The 21,686-nt window shown below is 43.8% G+C and overlaps 1 protein-coding gene across 1 annotated transcript in view; it reads right to left on the reverse strand.

Moving 5' to 3' along the window:
* The window catches only part of GPR143 (G protein-coupled receptor 143), a 127,537-nt gene extending 109,615 nt beyond the window's left edge, over nt 1-17,922 (reverse strand). Inside the window, exon 1 of the mRNA XM_077480838.1 lies at nt 17,596-17,922. Within this exon, the coding sequence (XP_077336964.1) occupies nt 17,596-17,851 (256 nt within the window). The 5' untranslated portion in view covers nt 17,852-17,922. The remainder of the gene's footprint in view (nt 1-17,595) is intronic.
* Between the last annotated feature and the right edge of the window lie 3,764 nt (nt 17,923-21,686).

Below are 21,686 nucleotides of genomic sequence, written 5' to 3' on the forward strand. Positions count from 1 at the left end.
AAAACTGGCATCTCCAACACAAGACTCTTTGCCAAACAAAGGGAGAAGTGGTGCAACTTTCTAACAGCAGGGTAAATGTGTAGGTAAATGTGTAGGTATAGGGAAAAGGTGGACTGCACCCTGCAAACTTTCAAGGCAAAAACCCCTGATTTCTGGATCACACTGCTCACCGGCTGCTCCATCCTCGCATTCTGCGGCCTGGCACACTATGAGTTCGACATAGGAACTAAGATGGCGTGGGTGGAGCTAACAGCCATGCCGTGCTGAGAACGAAGCTGGTGCTGATCCATCGGAGGCTATGAGAGCGGCTCTTTTAGCTTTTTGGACACTGAGGATGGCATCTCCTTGTTCTCTGAAAGTCTCCGTTAGCGTATTAGGGGTAAAGGTCTGGAGAAAAGTCAGTTAGAGAGGCCTAAAATGGGATAATTGCCAGGAGGATAGCCAGAGCTCTGAGAAGATGTGTCCTACCCCAATTACATCCGGTCACGACCCCCCTTATGCATCATCTTTAGAAGAGGCTTCCTTCTGGGACAACAGCCATGCAGACCAATTTGATGCAGTGTGCAGCATATAGTATGAGCACTGACAACCCTTCAACCTCTGCAGCAATGCTGGCAGCACTCATATATCTATTTCCTAAGATAACCTCTGAACATGACACACTCAACTTCTTTGGTTGACCATGGTGAGGCCTGTTCTGAGTGGAACCTGTCCTGTTAAACCATTGTATGGTCCTGGCCACCGTGCTGCAACTCAGTTTCAGGGTCTTAGCATCTTTATGTAAAGCAACAATTCCTTTTTTCAGATCCTTTAGAGAGTTCTTTGCCATGAGGTGCCATGTTGAACTTCCAGTGACCAGTATGAGAGAGTGAGAAAATAGCGATAACACCAAATTTAACACACCTGCCCCCCATTTACACCTGAGACCTTGTAACACTAACGAGTCACATGACACCAGGGAGAGAAAATGGCTAACTTAGGGGTGTACTCACTTCTTGCCAGAGGTTTAGACATTAATGGCTGTATGTTGAGTTATTTTGAGGGGACAGCAAATTGACACTATTATACAAGCTGTACACTCACTATTGTACATTGTAGCAAAGTGCCATTTCTTCAGTGTTCTCACATGAAAAGATATAATAAAATATTTACAAGAATGTGAGGGGTATACTGACTTTTGTGAGATACCGTGTATATATATATATATATAAATATATATATTAGGGCTGTGGTAATTAAAGATTAATTCCTCGATTAATCGTTAATTTTTTTGATCGATCACAATTTTTTTGACCAATCAAAATTCTTTTGACCAGTACTCACCTCTTCACCGGCTTCTGGGTCTTCAGGGAGTTCCGACTTCACCGGATTCTCCCCCCTTCCACAAGTGCCTCCATCTGCTAACGAAGGGAAGGGGGAGGAGTCTGGTGATGTTGAAGTTCTGATTGAACGTAATGCGTACAGGGGAGGAGCTACGCATAACATCACCCGCTGCTGCCCTACAGAACTAACACGATTGTTGGCTTTACATGCTGTGTTTTTATCATCTTTATGTGAGTAGTTTGTGTTTAAACACAAAAATGAAATCTTATACGTAAGCGGTGAGCACTTAGATCTATTCTCTTTCTACCCATGACCTGGCATCCTTGCTGAGATCTAAGGAGACGTGAGAGAAGTTTATGGTCCGTGTTAACCCTTTTGATACTCGCTTGCATGACCACCTGTTTGCACAGGGATCCATGCCATAAGGTGAGAGTGATAAGTTAGATCGGAGGTGGAGGGATTGTCACACTACTGTGGGAAAAAAATTACTTACCGTATATACTCGAGTATAAGCCGAGATTTTCAGCCTCTTTTTTGAGGCTGAAAGTGCCCCCTCGGCTTATACTCGAGTCACCGCTGTCTGACTGCTCGATCAGCGTATCGAGCAGACAGACGGCGGACATTAAAATTCAAAAGCCGCGCCTCCTTCTCCGCCTCCGCCTGTGATAGGCGGAACACTGAATTTCCCAGCAGTCAGTGTTCCGCCTATCACGGACATCCGCTCATTCTCATACTACGGACGAGTATGAGAGGATGTCCGTGATAGGCGGAACACAGGCTGCTGGGAAATTGAGTGTTCCGCCTATCACAGGCGGAGGCGCGGCTTTTGAATTGTAGAATGGCCGCCGAGAAGAGCGGCGATCCTGGAGCGGCGATCCATCGGCACGACACGGGACGGAGGAGACACGGCACGGGACGGAGGAGGCACGGGACGGAGGAGGCTCGGGACGACGGCGGCTCGGGACGGAGGCTTGGGACACAGGTAGGCTGGACACACACACAAGGCTGCACGGACACACACACACACACACACACACACACACACACACACACACACAGGGATGGATGGATGGATGGATGGATACACACACACACACACACACACACACACACACAGGGATGGATGGATGGATGAATACACACACACACACACACACACACACACACACACACACACACACACGGATGGATGGATGGATGAATACACACACACACACACACACACACACACAGGGATGGATGGATGGATGGATACACACACAGGGATGGATGGACGGACACACACACAGGGATGGATGGATGGATGGACACACACACAGGGATGGATGGACGGACACACACACAGGGATGGACGGACACACAGGGATGGACAGCCATGTCTCACCCTCGGCTTATACACGAGTCAATAAGTTTTCCAGTTTTTTGGGGGTAAATTGGGGGCCTCGGCTTATATTCGGGTCGGCCTATACTCGAGTATATACGGTATGTCAGTGCTACAGTTTGAATTTAAACCATATTTGTGCGAACTGTGAAGTTAAGTTATGGATTGTGGAAACTAACTTGTGTCGGGTGATTGTATACACTGACTAATGCAGAGTTGCAATGCAAGGAGATCAGCTAAAAGTAGTTGCATCTTCATGTGCGTTATAATTAATCGAAATCAGTTGATTAATCGATTTTAAAAAAAGATTAATCGAACACGAAAATTTTAATCAGTAACAGCCCTAATATATATATATATATATATATATATATATATATATATATATATATATATATATATATATAAAAATATATCCAGATAGAATATCTGTAGATTTCTCTAGCCCCACCGTAGTGTCAAGGCCCTTTTTCCTGTAGAGGTACTCTGTTATCTCCTGCGCCTATAAACTACACAAATACTTTCCAATTTCCAGTGCCTGAAAACATGTTAAACTGGTAGCACACTGAAATTTATCTCAATTGGCTCACATGGTGGACTCTTCTGCTCTTATTTAATTTCTGCAGTGCAAAGGCCTAAGGGAAAGTAAATAAAGACAGTTGAGGCAGTTAAGCTAGCCATACACTGGTAGAATTTTGGCCAATTCAAAGGAATCAGACATAATTCTTACAGTGGGTGGCCCTGCTGGCTTGACAAAAGTTGATTATTTAATCAAACTTTTATTGAAGGAGCCAAGTCAAAAAAAAAAAAAAAAAATTAAACCATTGTACAGAAAACAGAGGAATTAAGTTATATATATGAAACAATACATGGCTACATCAATACAGTATAGTACATCCAGACATTCGTCAAGAGGTCTCGGGTGGATACCATCAAGGTCAATGTAACTCAAGCGAAAGGATGGTCAAAAGTTCTTGGCTGAAAAGCATCTGCAGCCAGTCAGTTGCAGGCACTGGTTGGGTATTCTGACAGCCAGTGCTAACAACTGTTGGAATATAATAGGCCAGCAGGGGCGCTTCATTCATCCATGAAGGCTAAACAAAATGAATATATTAGTGTAAGACAAGCTTTAAAAGAGAAGTATGGGTTTGTCTTTTTTTTCCCATTCATACTTGCCTAGGTAGATGCTGTATCTGTCCCCCGGTGCCTCTACACTGAAAACCGAGCAATTGAACAATGATCATTCAGTTCTGACAGCACCACGAGCAGAGAGCTGCTGACTGTCAGCGGCTCGCTGTGAGGCTGAGCCGGGTGTCGGGACCTGGCAGATCCTACGTTCTATTGTCGCGATGAAGCAATTCCTGTGGTGTCAGCAGAGAGCAGACTTCAGCCCACTCTGTGCTGAAAATGAGTCATATGAGTGCAAAACTAATTGTACTCCTGTGATCCATAGGAGAAGTACAGCTTAACGATACTTCTCCTTTAAAGCCTATGCACAATGAGTTAAAAAAAATACTCTAATCTATTCGCAGAGACACAGTCATTCTTCACTAACTATCATTCTCTTGTATCTCATAAAACACATAGAAGATGAATCACAACTTGCATGCTAATAAACCTTTGCCCTTCCTGTGACAACTTTTGTCAGTGCATTGTATAGTGCATCTGTGTCAGAGCCTGGATTTGAGCCCAGAACCTCTGCTGTGTCAGGCAATGTCTCTTCTTGCTGAGCTACCTGGAATGCTGGACTGCTCACAGGGCAATTCCTTAAATGATCCTGTCTTGTACCTTGTTTGTCTTGAACTTTTAACTCTTTGCTCCTTCCATGAACTTCCTGATTAAAGCCATGTCTCTGCACTTCCTGTTTGCCAGATTATTTTGCTGTCTCCAGCCAGTATCTCGCTACTGTCTTCCCTGTTGCCGTCCATATTTTGCTACCACTTGTTATCGACCCTTGGCTTGTTCCTCGACTATGCTTCTGCCTGATCCTAACCTCATTACTGACTTTTTGACTTGTTTACTGACTATGCTTCTGTTTGAGCTTCTGTTTGAGCTCTACCTGCTTATTTGCTACTGGACCCCAGCTTGCTTACCTCCTGGTCGGGTCATCCTGATGACCCCTACGTGGTACTAATGCACAGAAAAATCAATCTCCACCATCAGGTGAACACCGATTAGTACTTGGACACCACGCCTCAGGTGAGCTGCTTGTGTGCCTATCCTGCTGGTTGGTGGTAGTTCTGCTACTCCTATAGCACCTGGTCTTTGAGGCTGACCCCTGATCGTGACAATCTGCTCTCCACAGAAAACAGTGGCCAGGAGTATAGGCCAGAGATGGAGATGAGGTCTTTTCTATTGACCATTGACAACATTCCAGACTCATAAATCAATTACTTTGCTGTTTAGCCAGGTTAGATTGCACACTTTTGAGGAAGAATGCATGTAAAACTTCTGATGACGTGGATACTGAAAGTGTCCCTATGTACATGCTTGGGGAAGTGATATGCTTACTTTACAGACTCCCAATAGTTATGCCTCCCAACTTTTGAAGTTGAGAATAAGGGACACTTATTAACAAAGGTATGCAAGCATAGGACACACACCCTGCCACGCCCCCTTAAAGGAGAATTATAAAAAAAAGAAAAATTGGTAAACCCACAAGTGCTTTTTTTACCACTACTATTCCTTTATACTGGCTTTTGAAATTTACAAATGCAGCAATTTAGAAATTGGATGAAAGGTTTAGCACTGGAAAAAGAAACAAAGTGCATTTTATATACAACTTTATAGATCAGACCAAAGTGAAGAACAAATGAGGAGGAAAGAGGTACATGGTTCCAAATCAGGGACAGACCCATTGAAATTAGGGACAGTTGGGAGTTATGCCATTAGTTGTAGTAACTTTTGTGTCCCAACACTGAAATTGTGTTTTTTCCAATAATTCTTTAAGTATCAATTTTACATGTGGATCAGCTATTCTTGAAACTTTTACCCATTATTTTATTATTTTTATTATTATTTACCCATTTACACTTTTACCCATCATACTGTGTTAGTCATTAGGGATGGCCTTGCGGTTCGCGGCAAATTTTGCTTGTTCGCAATTCGCCAAACCAGCGGACTTCTGGCGCTGTTCGCGCGGCAGACATATGTGTTTACATTGTGAAGAACTTTGACCCATGATGATGTGGAGCAGGGACAGTTTAATCACCAGCTATTACTATTAGGTCCACAAAAGTCCTTTTAAGGACTGGTATAGGTGTACAGTATATAGGGTTGTAATACACTTAGAATATATTTTCTTTCAAATATACAAAGTATATTCTGGTGCACTGCTGCTAACTGCTGTGCTGCTGAGTGCACTGCTGACCGATTCTGCAGCTATCTTTTGTCAGTGTAGGGAAAGGATGCTGTGTGGAGCAGGGACAGACAGTTTAATCACTAGCTATTACTATTAGGTCCACAAAGGTCCTTTTAAGGACTGGTATAGGTGTACAGTATATAGGGTTGTACACGTATAATATACTTTCTTTCAAATATACAAAGTATATTATGGTGCACTGCTGACTGCTGTGCTGCTGAGTGCTGACAGATTCCACAGCTGTCGTTTCTCAGTGTAGGGAGGGACAGTTTGGTGTTTGGAGCAGGGACAGTCTGCAATTCACTAGCTACTAGCTAGCTACTATTAGGTCCACAAAGGTCCTTTTAAGGACTGGTATAGGTGTACTATTTGGTGTGCAGTATATATGGGTGTAATACACGTATAAAATACTTGCAAATATAGAAAGCATAGTATAGTGCATTTCCACTGTGCAGCATTGTGACTGATGAGCGGTTCTGCAGCGATACTACAAAGAGTGACAAACGCAATAAAAAAAAAGTGTTATAACTGGTGTGATAGACCAGTGGCCCCCCAAAACGACCAATTGAAGGGGGGTGTTATATACCTTCCACATACATACTGCAATTCTCTAGAGACTTTTGTCACAGGGTCATTTAAAAAATGACAGGCAGAGGAAGAGGAAGGCCCTTCCGCAGGGGTGGTAGGGGTAGGGCAGGAGCAACAGGCTTGAGCCAAAGTGGGAAATTGCAAAAGGTGCATTCGATTACGTCAAAGGACGCACCAGACTTGGTTGAGTGGCTCACGCAGCCTTACTCTTCTGAACCCTCCTCATCCTCTCGATCTGCACCCTCTTCTTCACTCTCTGCTGTGTGCACCCTCAAAGACACTACCAACACCACCACCACCACCATATACCCTCCGCTTGAGTCACAGGAATTATTTTCTGATCCATTACAAGACATTGCCAATGTGCAGCCACTCTTGGCATTGGATCAGGAAGAGGAGGTAGCAACAATCGCCACCCAGCAGTCTGACGACAGTACCCAGATCAGCCCAAGGAGGAGGCTAGTCCCTGGTGTTGCTTCCTACTCCAAGATCTCTAATTATAGTGATGGGGAAGGGGATGTTGATGATGACATGTCTAATGATGTCACGTGGGTGCCCACAAGAGAGGAAGAGGAGGGGTGTTCAGAGGGAGATATGGACCAGCAGATAGGGAGGAGAAGCAGGCGGAACTTTGATTGCACAGGAGGGACAAAGCAGACTGCTAAATGTATCAGGAGCGAGGCATCAACTATGTACGGTCACATCTGGCGCTCCCAGGATGCCGGCACATGGCTCAGCAGTGTGGGCTTTTTTTAACGTGTCCGCTGCTGACAATAGTGTTGCCATCTGCAATCATTGCAGTCAATGCATAAGTCGTGGTAAGCCCAACACTCACCTAGGGACAACCGCCTTAAGAAGGCACATGAGCTGCCATCACCGAGCCAAGTGGGAGCAGCGGAACCCACAAAGCCACACTCCAGTCTCTCACCGTCCAGCCTCATCTTCTACTTCTCCTTCTCCTCTCTCCTCACAATTGTCCTCCACTCCACCTTCCATCATGCCGTCCTCACGTTTTTCTGGAAAAAGGCAGGCTTCTGTGGGCCAAATGTTTGAGCGTAAAAAAATGATGACGCCGGATAACCCTCTTGTTCAATGGTTGACGGCTGGCTTGTCAGAACTGATAGCCCGCCAACTACTGCCATATAAACTGGTGGACTTGGAGGCCTTTTGAAAATGTGTGGCCATTGGAACACCACAATGGAAGGTCCCAGGAAAGAAGTATTTCTCACAGAGCTATATGGCCATTGTTAGCGGCAAGTGAATGTATCTCTGGCACACAGTGTTGGTGCCAAAATACATCTGACCACAGACACATGGTCTAGGAAACACGGGCAGGGAAGGTATATAACTTTTACTGCCCACTGGGTGAACCTTCTGATGGCCGTCAAGCATGTAACCCGTGGCACCCGTGTAGATTTGGTTTTACCACCACGGATTGCATGCAGGCCTGGCTCTTCTTCTCCTCCTCCTACTCCATCCTCCTCCTTCTCCTCTTCGGGTGACTCCTCCTTTTCCACTGCTAGTGCCTCTTCCGCTGCGCCGCCCAAGATCCCCAGAACCTATTCAACATGCCAGGTGAGACGTTGCCATGCTGTGCTGCGTCTGTTGTGCCTGGAAGCCAAGAGCCACACTGGCCCTGCACTCCTTTCAGCTTTGTGTTCACAGGCAGATCAGTGGCTAACACCGCTCAATTTGACAGTTGGTAAAGTGGTGTGTGACAATGGTTCCAATCTACTTAGCGCATTGAAACAGGGCAAAATTACACACGTGCCATGCATGGCACACGTCTTAAACTTGGTCGTGCAGCGATTCGTTATCAAATACCCTGGGGTCAGGACATCTTGCGGCAGGCAAGGAAAATCTCGGCCCATTTCAGAAGATCTTACACGGCCATGGCTCGCCTTGCTGACATTCAGCGGCGACACAATCTGCCGGTCAGACGTCTTATTTGCGATTGCCCGACGCAATGGAACTTAACCTTCTATATGCCTGATAGGCTGCTCCAGCAGAAACTTGCAGTTAACGACTACCTATACGAACTCTGCGGCAGAACAGGTTCTGGGAAGCTTGGTTTTTTTTCACCGCGCCAGTGGCTGCTCATGCGCAATGCATGCAGACTTCTGCGGCCATTTTTTAATGAGATCAACAAATTGGTCAGTCGCAGCCATGGCATCATCAGTGACATCGTACCTTATGCCTTCTTTATGGAGCGTGCATTGCGTTGTGTCATTGATCAAGCCGTGGAGGAGCAGGAGCAGGAAGATGAGGAAGTCGCAATGCTGGATGAATTCCCGGGGGCTACTCTATCTGAGACAAGTCAACAACAGGATTATGAAGAGGAGTCAAAGGAAGATGGTGCAAGGGCGGATGAGGAGGAGCAAGAAGAGCATGCTTTAAACCTTTCTGGGATCCCTGTTGTTGTGCGCAGGGCTGGTGCAACGATTTTTGGACACCCCAAGCGAAACCTAGGGACACAGACACAGTCCTCCGCCGCCACTGCGCTTCTGACACTATGTACGAACGGAGCGGTGGCTGCCTGCTGATGCTGAGACTTAGTTGCTTGTTGCAAAGAGAACAGAGTAGTAACACCAGTGGCCGGGCGCCCCTAAGCAGCAGTGCGCCCTAGGCGGCTGCCTAGTTTGCCTAGTGGTAGCCTGGTTGTGCGTGGATGGGGAGAGGAGAACGAGGAGGACGACATTATCCTGGATGATGAGCAGGAGCCAGGCCACCACACCGCTTACAGTTTAGTGCAAATGGGGGTCTTCATGCTCCAGTGTTTTAACAGGGACCCCCGTATAAAAAGCATAAAGGTCAAGGACCAGTACTGGGTGGCAACGTACTTAGACCCCGGTACAAACACAAAATGGCGGAAATGTTACCACCATTACAGAGGGCTGTCAGAATGGAGCACTTACAGGCCTTGCTTTGAGAAATGCTGCATTCTGCTTTTGCGTGCGCTGGCAGAGGAGGAATTCCCCCTCCCAGAGAAAGAGTTGCGGGTATCAATCCAACAGCGCCTGCAAGAAGAGGGTGGTTTGAAGATGTGTTGGTGACTTCTGATATGAGGTCATTCTTTCAGCCGACCCATCGACAGGTCTCATCCGGATCCAGCATCAGGGAAAGCCTAGACCGACAGGTGTCCGACTACATCGGGTTAACGGGCAATGTGGACGCTCTGAGAAGGGATGAACCCCTGGACTACTGGGTGGGCAGGCTTGACCTCTGGCCAGAGCTTGCCCAATTTGCAATGGAACTGTTGGCTTGCCCCCTCGTCCAGTGTCCTGTCCGAAAGGACGTTCAGCGCAGCAGGGGGGATCGTGACTGATAAGTGCACTCGCCTAGCTCACGACAGTGTTGACTACCTCACATTTATAAAAATGAATGAGGCATGGATCTCGGAGGAATTCAACACATATGACCAGTAGACCATGTATATGCATAACTCTATAAACAATTTATTTAATCTAACACACGGACCTTTTTTCTACCTTTGGCTCACTTCCTTGTACAAAAAAAGTACACCGTACTATATCCCATACCCTCCTGTTTGAAGAGGTTGAGCAGTGTCATATTTTTGGTCCTGCAGCGAGTTGCTGGTATCAGTGCGGGTGTCAGTGCTCTCTATCTCGTGCTGGTGTGGTGTCAGTGCTCTCTCTATCACAGTGCTGGTGTCAGTGCTCTCTATCACGGTGCTGGTGTCAGTGCTCTCTATCACGGTGCTGGTGTCAGTGCTCTCTATCACGGCGCTGGTGTCAGTGCTCTCTATCTCGGTGCTGGTGTCAGTGCTCTCTATCACGGTGCTGGTGTTAGTGCTCTCTATCTCGGTGCTGGTGTCAGTGCTCTCTATCACGGTGCTGGTGTCAGTGCTCTCTATCACGGTGCTGGTGTCAGTGCTCTCTATCACGGGGCTGGTGTCAGTGCTCTCTATCACGGGGCTGGTGTCAGTGCTCGCTATCACGGTGCTGGTGTCAGTGCTCTCTATCTAGGTGCTGGTGTCAGTGCTCTCTATCTCGGTGCTGGTGCCAGTGCTCTCTATCTCGGTGCTGGTGTCAGTGCTCTCTATCTCGGTGCTGGTGTCAGTGCTCAGTCTCTATCGCGGTGCTGGTTTCAGACAGTGAGGGAGATAGCAGCGGAGATGCCAATCAGCAGGCAGAGTCAGCACCATGGCTGAGGATCAGCACTGGACTGGCACCTCCGGACCACCGCAGTGGAGCTCTGCATAGGTGGGGGTAAGGGCCGGGCAGAGGGAGGGGCTCAAGCACAGGTTAGCCTGGCCTGACCTTGCCTCTCGTCCATGGCCTTCATGCGCTCCTGAATTGACAAAATTTCACAGATAAAAAAAGAATGCTTGTCGTTGTCGATCCCAGATTCAATTAATACTTTTGTTATGTCAGTGTCCATGTTGTGGGACTATGTGTGCACAGCTAGTAAGTATTTTGTGGCTGAAAATATGACCTGGAGGTTTTTAAGGTTCGCCTGCCATTAACCTCCCTGGCGGTATGATTATTTCGGATTTTAGGTGCTAAAAGCGGTACAATTATTTTGCATGAAAATTTGGTGTTTTATATTGTAGTCCTGTAATTCTTAGCAATAACTCTCTTAAATCTGTTCAAACCAGAGTCTAGTAGACATCCCGGGTATGATAAAGTTTGAAAAATGAAATCATAAATTATAATATAATAAATAATTATAAATAATTGTACCAAATAATAACATAACAATAATAAAAATTATTCAATAATGTAATCAAATCAAAAACACTGAAATTTGCTCAGTTGCAGAATTGTCACTGTCATTACTTTTCAATATTTGATGATGGATCTCCCCACAAATCGCTGTCGCTCAATTCTGCAAGTGATTACAATTTATTATCGCTGTTTTCTAGCCGGCCTAAAATCATTTTTGATGTAAAGGGACAGTTTTGGTTGCTATGGACAGTCTCCAGTTTCCAGGCAGAAAGAACAGTTTTTATTATATAAAACTGCATGCAGGACACTAGGCAGACCACTAGGGACAAAGGGGATGTGAAATATTTACATTTAGCAATGTAATCTGTAAGATTACATTATACTGTATGTATAGTGAGTGTTTCACTTTTTGAATTTGGTGCCGATCTCCGTCCTCGTGCGTCGCAACGCTTGCAGGGCATGGAGATCAGCTTTGTGATAGATTGAGCGAGACACGGCTCGCTCGTACAGCGCGGGGACATCGCTGGATCCGAGGAAGAAGGTAAGTAAAGTCTGGCTCGGGGTTACTGCTTTTGGTATAAAAATTCCACCCCGAGCCAGACTCGGGAATACCGTCAGGGGGTTAAAGTCAATGGGGTCTGCCGCAAACGTTTGGCCGCGTTCGCGGTTCGCGTTCGCAAAACGTCCCGTCGGAAGTTCGTCCATCACTATTAGTCATTAGCAACATTCCTTCAGCTTTCCTTGTTGGGCTGTAAGTCCTTCAGGCATAATAACATTTAAGCAGCTGAAATGCAATGATCTGTAAAATGGCCATTACATAAATCAGTAGAACACCCAAAGATAATATTTTAGGACTGTATTAACCCTGGCAGGGTAACTCAAGAACTTATTTTATCTCCAGATGTGAGACATCCTCTCCACAGTCCCCATTACAATGGTGTCCTATTCATGTTGCTATACTTGACAGTTATTAGGTTCACTGTACAATGGTGCCAGCCTCATTACATAAATCAATACAACACCCAAAGATAATATTTTAGGACTGGATTAACACTGGCAAGTTTAATAACCCAATCACTTCTTATATCTCCAGATGTTAGACATACTCATACATGGGTGCCAGACTCAGAAACAAAACACAGCAAGCTTTCACGTTGTCTCAGGCAAAAAATGTGTTGAATACAAGATTAGTCTTTGAGAAAGCAAAGCAGTACATGGCAGACACAAAATTCAAATACTTCATTGCACACTAATCACAATGCTTTGTTAGTTCATGGGGCTGATTCATTAAAACTTTAAGAAAGAAAATGAAAACAAAAATGTTGCTGCCAACAGCAACCTATTTGGTTTACCTTGCATTTTATTGACAAACTTAAACTAGAATTCTGATCGATCAGACAACAAACAACTAAGCTTGTTCTGATTTTCTTTTTATGCCTTTTCATGATTTTTTATGATTTTTAGTTTTTATGCCTCCAAGACAGCAGCTGCAGCTGTACAGGTATAATCTCACTGCTAAGCAGTTTTTATTGCTTTCTGCATAATTATAGGTATATACATTTATAACATCTAATGTACTTATTTGTCTACTAGAATTTCTCCAGAGGTTTCTATGGGTTTCTTAAGCAATGAACTGTGGTGATTTGATCAACCAAATACATTGTCCAGGAACCATAATTACTAAACTGGTCCCAGAGCCTCTCAAAGGGAAAGGGGGGAATTTTTCCAACTAATGCCACCAATATAAGAGGCATTCTTCCCTCTGACACTCTATGGTTGGGGAGCTCTACACTGGTCAACAATGTGAGGGAGTTCATTCTTTCCACAGACCATCATTGTCAGGGTTAGAGATGTGCACAATGGAAAAAACAGTTTCCTTTCAGATTCGTTCATTAAGTTAATCATTGCATTTCCTCATATTAATTATGTTAGAATTAATCATTTTTGGAATTCTTTGCATATATTCAAATCCATTTTGTATATTTGGATCCATACACAACTCTGCCCCAAGCAACATCACCAATCTTGTCTCTAAATATCGCCCAAATCATCCTCTCCGCTCTTCTCAAGACCTCCTACTCTCAAGCTCTCTCATCTCCACCTCCCATGCTTGTCTCCAGGATTTCTCCAGAGCCTCTCCCATTCTCTGGAACTCACTACCTCAACCTTTCCAGCTATCCCCTACTCTTGCTACCTTCAAGCGATCCTTGAAAACGAATTTCTCTTCAGGAAAGCCTATCACGTCTCCAACTAATCTTTTACCACTTCCATCAGCTCATTCACCACAGTTACAAACTTTTGTACCACCTGCCCCACCCTATTAGATTGTAAGCTCTTCTAAGCAGGGCCCTCTTAATCCTCTTGTATTTTATTGTATTATAACTGTATTGTCTCCCTTTTAAATTCTAAAGCACTGTGTAAACTGTTAGTGCTATATAAATCCTGTATAATAATAATCATTTCTTATATACGTTGTTCCGAATCGATTCATATTTTGAAAACTATTTCGGAAGATTGACTATATATTTGTTTTAATGTGTTTATTCGCTATTTTGGGAGATTACTTATGCACTCTGTTGGGTTGAATGGGGAAGGATCCATCAGAATCTCTGAACCATAACATAATGAATGGAATGAAAATAATTTTTAATTAATTCGTTATGTTATGATTCAGAGATTCTGATGGATACTCCTCCATCTGAACCACATACAATAAGTCGGAATCACCATCTTATTTTATTTTTGTACCTTACTGTATTTATTGCAATATATTTCTATTTCATATGTAGTGTATTTTTTTTATAATAATAAAATATAATAACGCAACCTAAAAACTAAACGGATCTGAATCAATTTGGATAATTCATTATATATCGTTTTATTTCAGAATTAAATGAAATTAATACATTTCATTGTTTCGTTATAATTTATTTTAGATTCGTTGAAATTCATTCTCTATCAGATTTTCCAAAGAACTAAAATTTCCTCCAAGTTTCCATTTATAACAAAACAAATCGCACATGTCTAGTCAGGGGATGTTTCTACCACTGACCACTAATAAAGGGTGTCAAATATGCTAGATATGTATTATACTTTATACTTATATTTATTTCTATGTCTACAACTTACTGATCACTGCAAGCTTAACCCTAGCTACTGCATGTTGAAGGATAATCATATAATAGTTTCTACCAAGGGGTTCCTTTAAATATGAAACTTATTTTAAGGGTTCTTCCTAGGTAAAGGGTTGAGTAATGTTGATCTCTGGGTTATGAAAGCTATCAGCCATTAACAAAGTTAGGAATGTGCACTTCATTAGGAAAGGAGTAAATAAACTCCCATTAATCTTCTAAATTCAAAGAAATGCACTTCATTTACACATAACTAGTTAAGCCTCTTGCTGATAACTCTTCATTATAGAGCAGTCAGGGAGAACTTGTTTCACACATAATGAAGTCTAACTGTCCCCTGGGGCTGGATTAGTAAACTGGTCTAATTGATGCAATGACCCTGATCCTAGTAGCATCTAACCATCAATGTCCACACATGTTTGCATTTAATTTGAAATACTGAATGGAAGATCTGCACAGTTAATGCATTTTAAGGTTATATTCATAATTGCTGTGTGAAAAACTAGAAATCGATTATCTAAGGCAATCTGCCCTGGAATAAATCTAAGTACAGTACATGTAGGCCATTCATGTGACTCGAGGAAAGATCTTACATGTGACACTGACCAAAAACTAAGTCTTTTAACAATTTTGGTCTCATGGTCTTCCAGATAGTTTGTAGACTGACCTAAAGGTCATTAAGACTCAATTCACACTGGCTTTTTTTTTTTTTAATAACAAAAAACAAACATGTCATACTTACCTCCACTGTGCAGCTCATTTTGCACAGACTGACCCCAAACATCCTCTTCTGGGGTCCCCCGGCAGCTCTCACGGCTTGTCCCTGCATCAGATAAACCCCTAGGACTAGCGGTCTCCAAAGGGGGTTACCTTGCGGGCACTCTACCGAGTCCAGCATTTGCATCCACAGACATGAATGCTGGACTCAGCCCTGTCCATGGTGTCCGCATCATTGAATTTGATTGACAGCAGCGAGAGCCAATGGCTGCACTGCTATCAATCTATCCGGGACCCCGTGGAGAGAGGGACAGCGCATCCCCGACAAAGAGATGAAGGGGTTCAGGTAATTAATATGGGGGGCTGGGAGGGCGGTGACTGCCAGGTGTTTTTTCACCTTAATGCATAGGATGTATTAAGGTGAAAAAAACACAAGAGTTTACAACCCCTTTAACGTTTAGAGGCAGACAAAAAAAAAATTCCTGGTTTGCGTTTCTGATTGGAGCTTTCTGGCAGAAAAAAAGCAAAACTCTTTTTTTTTTCTGCCAAGGGAACTGGCATTTTTTTTAAGCCTAGTATACATGGAGCAGATGTCAACTGAAAAATGTATGGGCTTACCCTGACTTTCATGCTCAATCACCTGCTTTAATATTGTTAAGAGCCCATTCACACTAAAAACTGCACATCTACTGCGCGTTTTTTCCTTGCATCTATGCATGTATTTGATTTGTGTTTTTATGCTGTGAGGTCCCTTAATTTTTTTTTCTTTGTCTAGGCTTCTATGTGCACTGTGATGCATTGGAGCACATTTGCATGCCTTTTTGTGCATTAACGGTGCAGAAAAATGCAGCTCTATTTTTTTTTTTTACTGCACTGCAATACACACTGCACTGCAATAATCTGAACTATGCCCATATGTTCAGGAGGGTACAGATTTTGGCACAGTGCTTTGAACAGGGCATTTTACTTAACCTCTAAAGAGGTATGATATTTATTGCATACTTTCTTAAAATAACTTACTTATTTTCCAGCTATTTTCTGATGGGCCGCCTGGGAAACTGAAAATCACCATAGTAAATGGTGCTACTACAGTGATAACTGTGATCTTCCTGGTCCTGCTTAGGTTCTATGTGACCAGCTTCCTCTGACCACAGCAGGTCACTCGCTCAGCACTGCTGCCATTCAGAGAACGCCTTGTAATTTTTTAGTGAATACACAGATTCACTGAATGGACAAGGTGGTGAGGAGGGGCAGTGATATTATAGTCTCCGCCTTGTCCAATCAGGGAACGCCTTATATTAAATAAAAAAAAAGCACAAGGTGTTCTAAGAAACACAGCATTGTCAAGTGAGCAACCTCCTTTGGTCAGTGTACAGTGGGGAATTTGCTCACCTAGAAGCTGAGCAGGACGCAGAAGATCATTACAGTTCACTGTTAGAGCTGGTTCACACCACACAAAACACACTTCAGATCCATTTTGTATGCATTTCTACATGTGCATTTTTGACACATTCTGGTGCATATTTGATGCATTGTTAAAGCTTTTTCCAGGTGTATTCCAGATGCTTTTTTTTTTAACTGTTTTTTTTTTTTCACAGTACAGGGGTCTAGTGCATTTTGTTATGCGCTTCATGCGTTTCAGTGCATGCAGGTGCATTTTTGATGCGTTTTACTGCATTCCAGTACAGTCCAGTGCAGGCAAAATGCAGCCTGTTCTACTTTTTTCTGAAACTATAACGCCCCGACTACACTGGTGTGAACTATGCCATTGGAAACCATATAACCTACTTGTCATGCATTTTTGATGCAGAAAAAAAAATGCACTGGACTGCATGTGATGTGAACTGGCCCTTACTATGCACCAGGTATAAGATATGTATTCCAACATTGTGCCAAGCTGGACCAAAGGAAGTAAGAAAATAAGACCATGCCCACACTTCAGCTTTAAATTCACTGAATACACCCAAAATACAATATTGCAATTATTTGAATGTGCAGATTTCCTAACTGCCTATAAAATCTGATCATCTGTCATAAGCCTGAAATATACACAGAAAGGGTCATAGTGACTTAGACAGGTGCTCGTTACGACAATAATGTAAATTATCTCAAGGTTTCCCACCGCTGAATTTTCAGATATGCACTTACCAGAAATACTCATAATGATCAAGAGCAGAGCTTGAATTTCCATAAGATTGTTATGTAAGCTCAACATAATACAGGATCTTGATATCAGTGAAAATTATATTTTAATAGTAAAGTAAACATTACTCTTGCTGTTAATATAATGCTAGACACAAGTAGACAAAAGGCACAATTAAGAATTATTCTTATGCAATGGGTTAAATCATATATAAATATAATAACATGCAAATATTAACACATAAAATATCTGGATTACCTTACCTAAACAGCCAAGCATATCACATACTATGACTAAGAGGAGGATCTTTGATGAGGAAGGTTTAGGCAAAGTGGATCTCCCTTGTTTCCTAAAGCCATGCTTTGTTTTAGGCAGCATTTGCACAATGGTTAATAAGAGACTAACCAGACCACTACCAATGCACAGAGAGCTAAATATTTTAGGTTGATAATCCAGCACAAATTGGGTGGCAGGATCCCTATTGGGACAGCAGAAAGTCTCCAGCCGTGGGGAGGCCATGGCCGGACTGGAAAAGCACCTCAACTACACACAAGTCAGGAGAGGAAAGGACTGACTTGTAGGCTTCATTCTTCAGAGCTGTTCATCACGAGTTTACTATAATCATGTGCCTTACAATCCCTGGAGCTATGTCTCTGCCCTCATTCACTGAAATGTCAGGAGCCCTGGCCAGCAAGGGTTGTAGTAGGCATGCCTCCCACATTTTAATCATAACTCTTTACTAAGCAAGCCTGCAATATATTGCAGCATCACCTATCACCTAAAATAATACCTACATTTTATATACATTCGTTCAGGAAAGGTAACAATAATTCATATGGCTATGCTGGAATAGATGCAAAACATTAGTATTCTGCTAAGTACAGTTGAGAAAATCTAGTTCTGCTGCTTTCCTGTTTAGGCTTGTTGACACTAGAATGTTGAAGTAGAACTAAAAGCAAACCTTTGTTCTTCATTTTGGATAGAGTATGGAAGAGTTATAACCGATGTCAGTTTTCTTGCCATCTGTGTCCCATTGGGGAGATATCCCTTCACTTCCTGTCCTATAGCCAGAAAAGGAAAGGATAAAAAATCCCTTCATAGTGTGGAAATCCTTGGTTGCCCCATTGCTCTCCAAAACTAATGTTCAAAATGTAGCATTTTCTTTTACCAGAGATGCTGGTATGTCTTCCCAGGACCAGTAGGTTCATCATTACTGCTCCATATCCTTTGATGCAGACCTTGGTTAACCACCCTTTCATCTGTGTATGATTACTGCCAATTAAGAAGTCATCTGCCTTTAAATCGGATTTACGCCTGGAAAAAAAAATTAAAAGTCAGCAGCTACAAATACCGTAGCTGCTGACTTTTAATATTAGGACACTTATCTGTCCAGGTAACACGTGATGACAGCATCCGAAGCCAATCTTCAGATCGACTCACGGGTGCTGAGGCCGCACAGGACATTACAGTAACTCACAAATGTGAGTACACCCCTCACATTTTTGTAAATATTTTATTATCTTTTTATGTGACAACAATGAAGAAATTACACTTTGCTACAATGTAAACTAGTGAGTGTACAGCTTGTTTAATAGTGTCCCCTCAAAAGAACTCAAAAGAACTCAACAAACAGCCATTAATGTCTAAACCGCTGGTAACAGAAGTGAGTACACCCCTAAGTGGAATGTGAAAATTGGACCCAAAGTGTCAATATTTTGTGTGGCCACCATTATTTTCCAGCACTGCCTTAACCCTCTTGGGCATGGAGCTCACCAGAGCTTCATAGGTTGCCACTGGAGTCCTCTTCCACTCCTCCATGACAACATCACAGAGCTGATTTGATGTTAGAGACCTTGCGCTCCTCCACCTTCTGTTTGAGGATGCCCCACGGATGCTCAATAGGGTTTAGGTCTGGAGACATGCTTGGCCAGTCCATCACCTTTACCCTCAGCTTTTTAGCAAGACAATGGTCCACCTTGGAGGTGCGTTTGTAGTCGTTATCGTGTTGGAATACTGCCCTGCGGCCTAGTCTCCAGAGGGGGGGGGAATTATACTCTGCTTCACTATGTTACAGTACATGTTGGCATTCATGTTTCTCTTCATGAACTGCAGCTCCCCAGTGCCGGCAGCACTCATGCAGCCCTAGACCATGACACTCCCACCATCATGGTTGACTGTAGGCAAGACACACTTGTCTTTGTACTCCTCACCTAGTTGTCGCCACACACACTTGACACCATCTGAACCAAATAAGTTTATTTTGGTCTCATCAGACCACAGGACGTAGCTCCAGTAATCGATGTCCTTAGTCTGCTTGTCTTTAGCAAACCGTTTGTGGGCTTTCTCGTACATCATCTTTATTATTTATGCAAACTCCAGTGTCTGGTTGGGATTTGGACCAGTGATCCTTTTTACTGCTAGGCGAGAGTGCTACCCACTACACCACTGTGACACCCATCTTTAGAAAAAGCTTCCCCCCACCCCTTCAACCTCTGCAGCAATGTTGGCAGCACTCATACGTCTATTTCCCAAAGACAACCTCTGGATATGACGCTGAGCATGTGCACCATGGCAAGGCCTGTTCTGAGTGGAACCTGTCTTGTTAAACCGCTCTATGGTCTTGGCCACCGAGTTTCAGGGTCTTGTTTTTTTCAGATCCTCAGAGAGCTCTTTGCCATGAGGTGCCATGTTGAACTTCCAGTGACCAGTATGAGAGAGTAAGCCCTTAAACACACGGTCGGACATTCTGACAACAAAATCCGTTGGATTTTGTCCGATGGATTTTGCCCGAAACTTGTGTTGCATACACACGGTTGGACAAAGTTGTCGGAAAATCCGATCATTCAGAACGTGATGACATTATTTCGTTACAACGGGACTACGTTCAGGCTAGTAGCCAATAGCTTTGGTCTAGGAATTTGATCTGAGCATGCGTGGCACTTTGTTCGATCGGAATTCTCTACACACAATCGGACAAAGTCCGATCGGGTTATGTTGTCAGAAAGTTTAATAGCCCAGCTCTAAAACTTTGTCCGTCGGATATTCCGACGGAAACAGTCAAATGGAGCCCACACACAGTCGGATTATCCGACAACATGATCCGATCGGACATTTTCCGTCGGAACGTCCGACGTGTGTACAAGGACTAATAGTGGCAACAACAAATTTAACACACCTGCTCCTCATTCACATCTGAGACCTTGTAACACTAACGAGTCACATGCCACCGGGGAGGGAAAATTGCTAATTGGGCCCAATTGGACATTTTCACTTAGGGGTGTGCTCACCTTTGTTGCCGGCGATTTAGACATTAATGGCTGTGTGTTGAGTTATTTTGAGGGGACAGCAAATTTACACTGCTATGCAAGATGTACACTCGCTACTTTACATTGTAGCAAAGTTAAATTTCTTTAATGTTGTCACATAAAAAGATACAATAAAATATTTACAAAAATGTGAGGGGTGTACTCACTTTTGTGAGATACTGTATATCTCCCTAACAAGGGCACAAACAGCAATAAAAACTTCCATCCGCAGCCCTCAAACCCCCCCCCCCCCAAGCTTCCTTGCATCTTACCTACCCAGCCTTTCTCTAGTACCTCCCAGCAGTATAAATGGCTCGGGCCTCTCTCTCACTTGCAAGGGGATCATTGGTCGGAATCTGTGCACTCGAGCACGGTACCACATGATGCCCCATCTCACACTGCACCTGCATCTGCACCTCCCTTGTTTCTGCTGTTAGTAAAAGGCAGGCAGGGATCTGTGAGAGTCACTGAGGAGAGAGGCTTCTGCGTTTACAAGTGACAGTGGTGAATGAGGAGAGGAGGGCAAAAGGCAGAGGTGGCAGAATGGAGTTCCAGCTGAAAAAAAAAACACCTGGGTGCGAGGGTCACATGAAATGGCCTAGTGGCCTAGAAATGGCCCGTGGGGCATTGTGTTTGACACATGTGTATTAAACTGATCAGTGGCAGAACTACCAGGGTCGCAACAGTCACACTTGCATCTGGGGCCCTGGTATTCTGCCCCTGTTGGGGGGCCCCAGCGGGGTTGCTAGTCGCACGGCTCTGAGCTGGGAGCGTGTCTCTCATGGAACAGCAAAGAACCAGCATTGACAGCTCCCAATCTCCCCCTCAGTCTGTCCTCGGGTTGACAGAGGACAGAGACAATCTGCTCTGTCTTTTCCCCCCTTCCCTCTCTTGTGTATGCACAGCGGGAAGTGTGAGCTCATTAGCTTCACACTTGTCTTCTTGTGGAGCACACACAGGAGAGGGGAAGGGGGAGAAGACAGAGCAGATCGACTATGTCCTCTGTCATCCCATGCGAGAGAGGATGGACTGAGCGGAATATAGAACTG

Source organism: Lithobates pipiens, unplaced genomic scaffold, assembly GCF_037356315.1.
Source record: "Lithobates pipiens isolate NorthernLeopardFrog02 unplaced genomic scaffold, aLitPip1_a1.2 Scaffold_16, whole genome shotgun sequence".
NCBI classification, from domain to species: domain Eukaryota; kingdom Metazoa; phylum Chordata; class Amphibia; order Anura; family Ranidae; genus Lithobates; species Lithobates pipiens.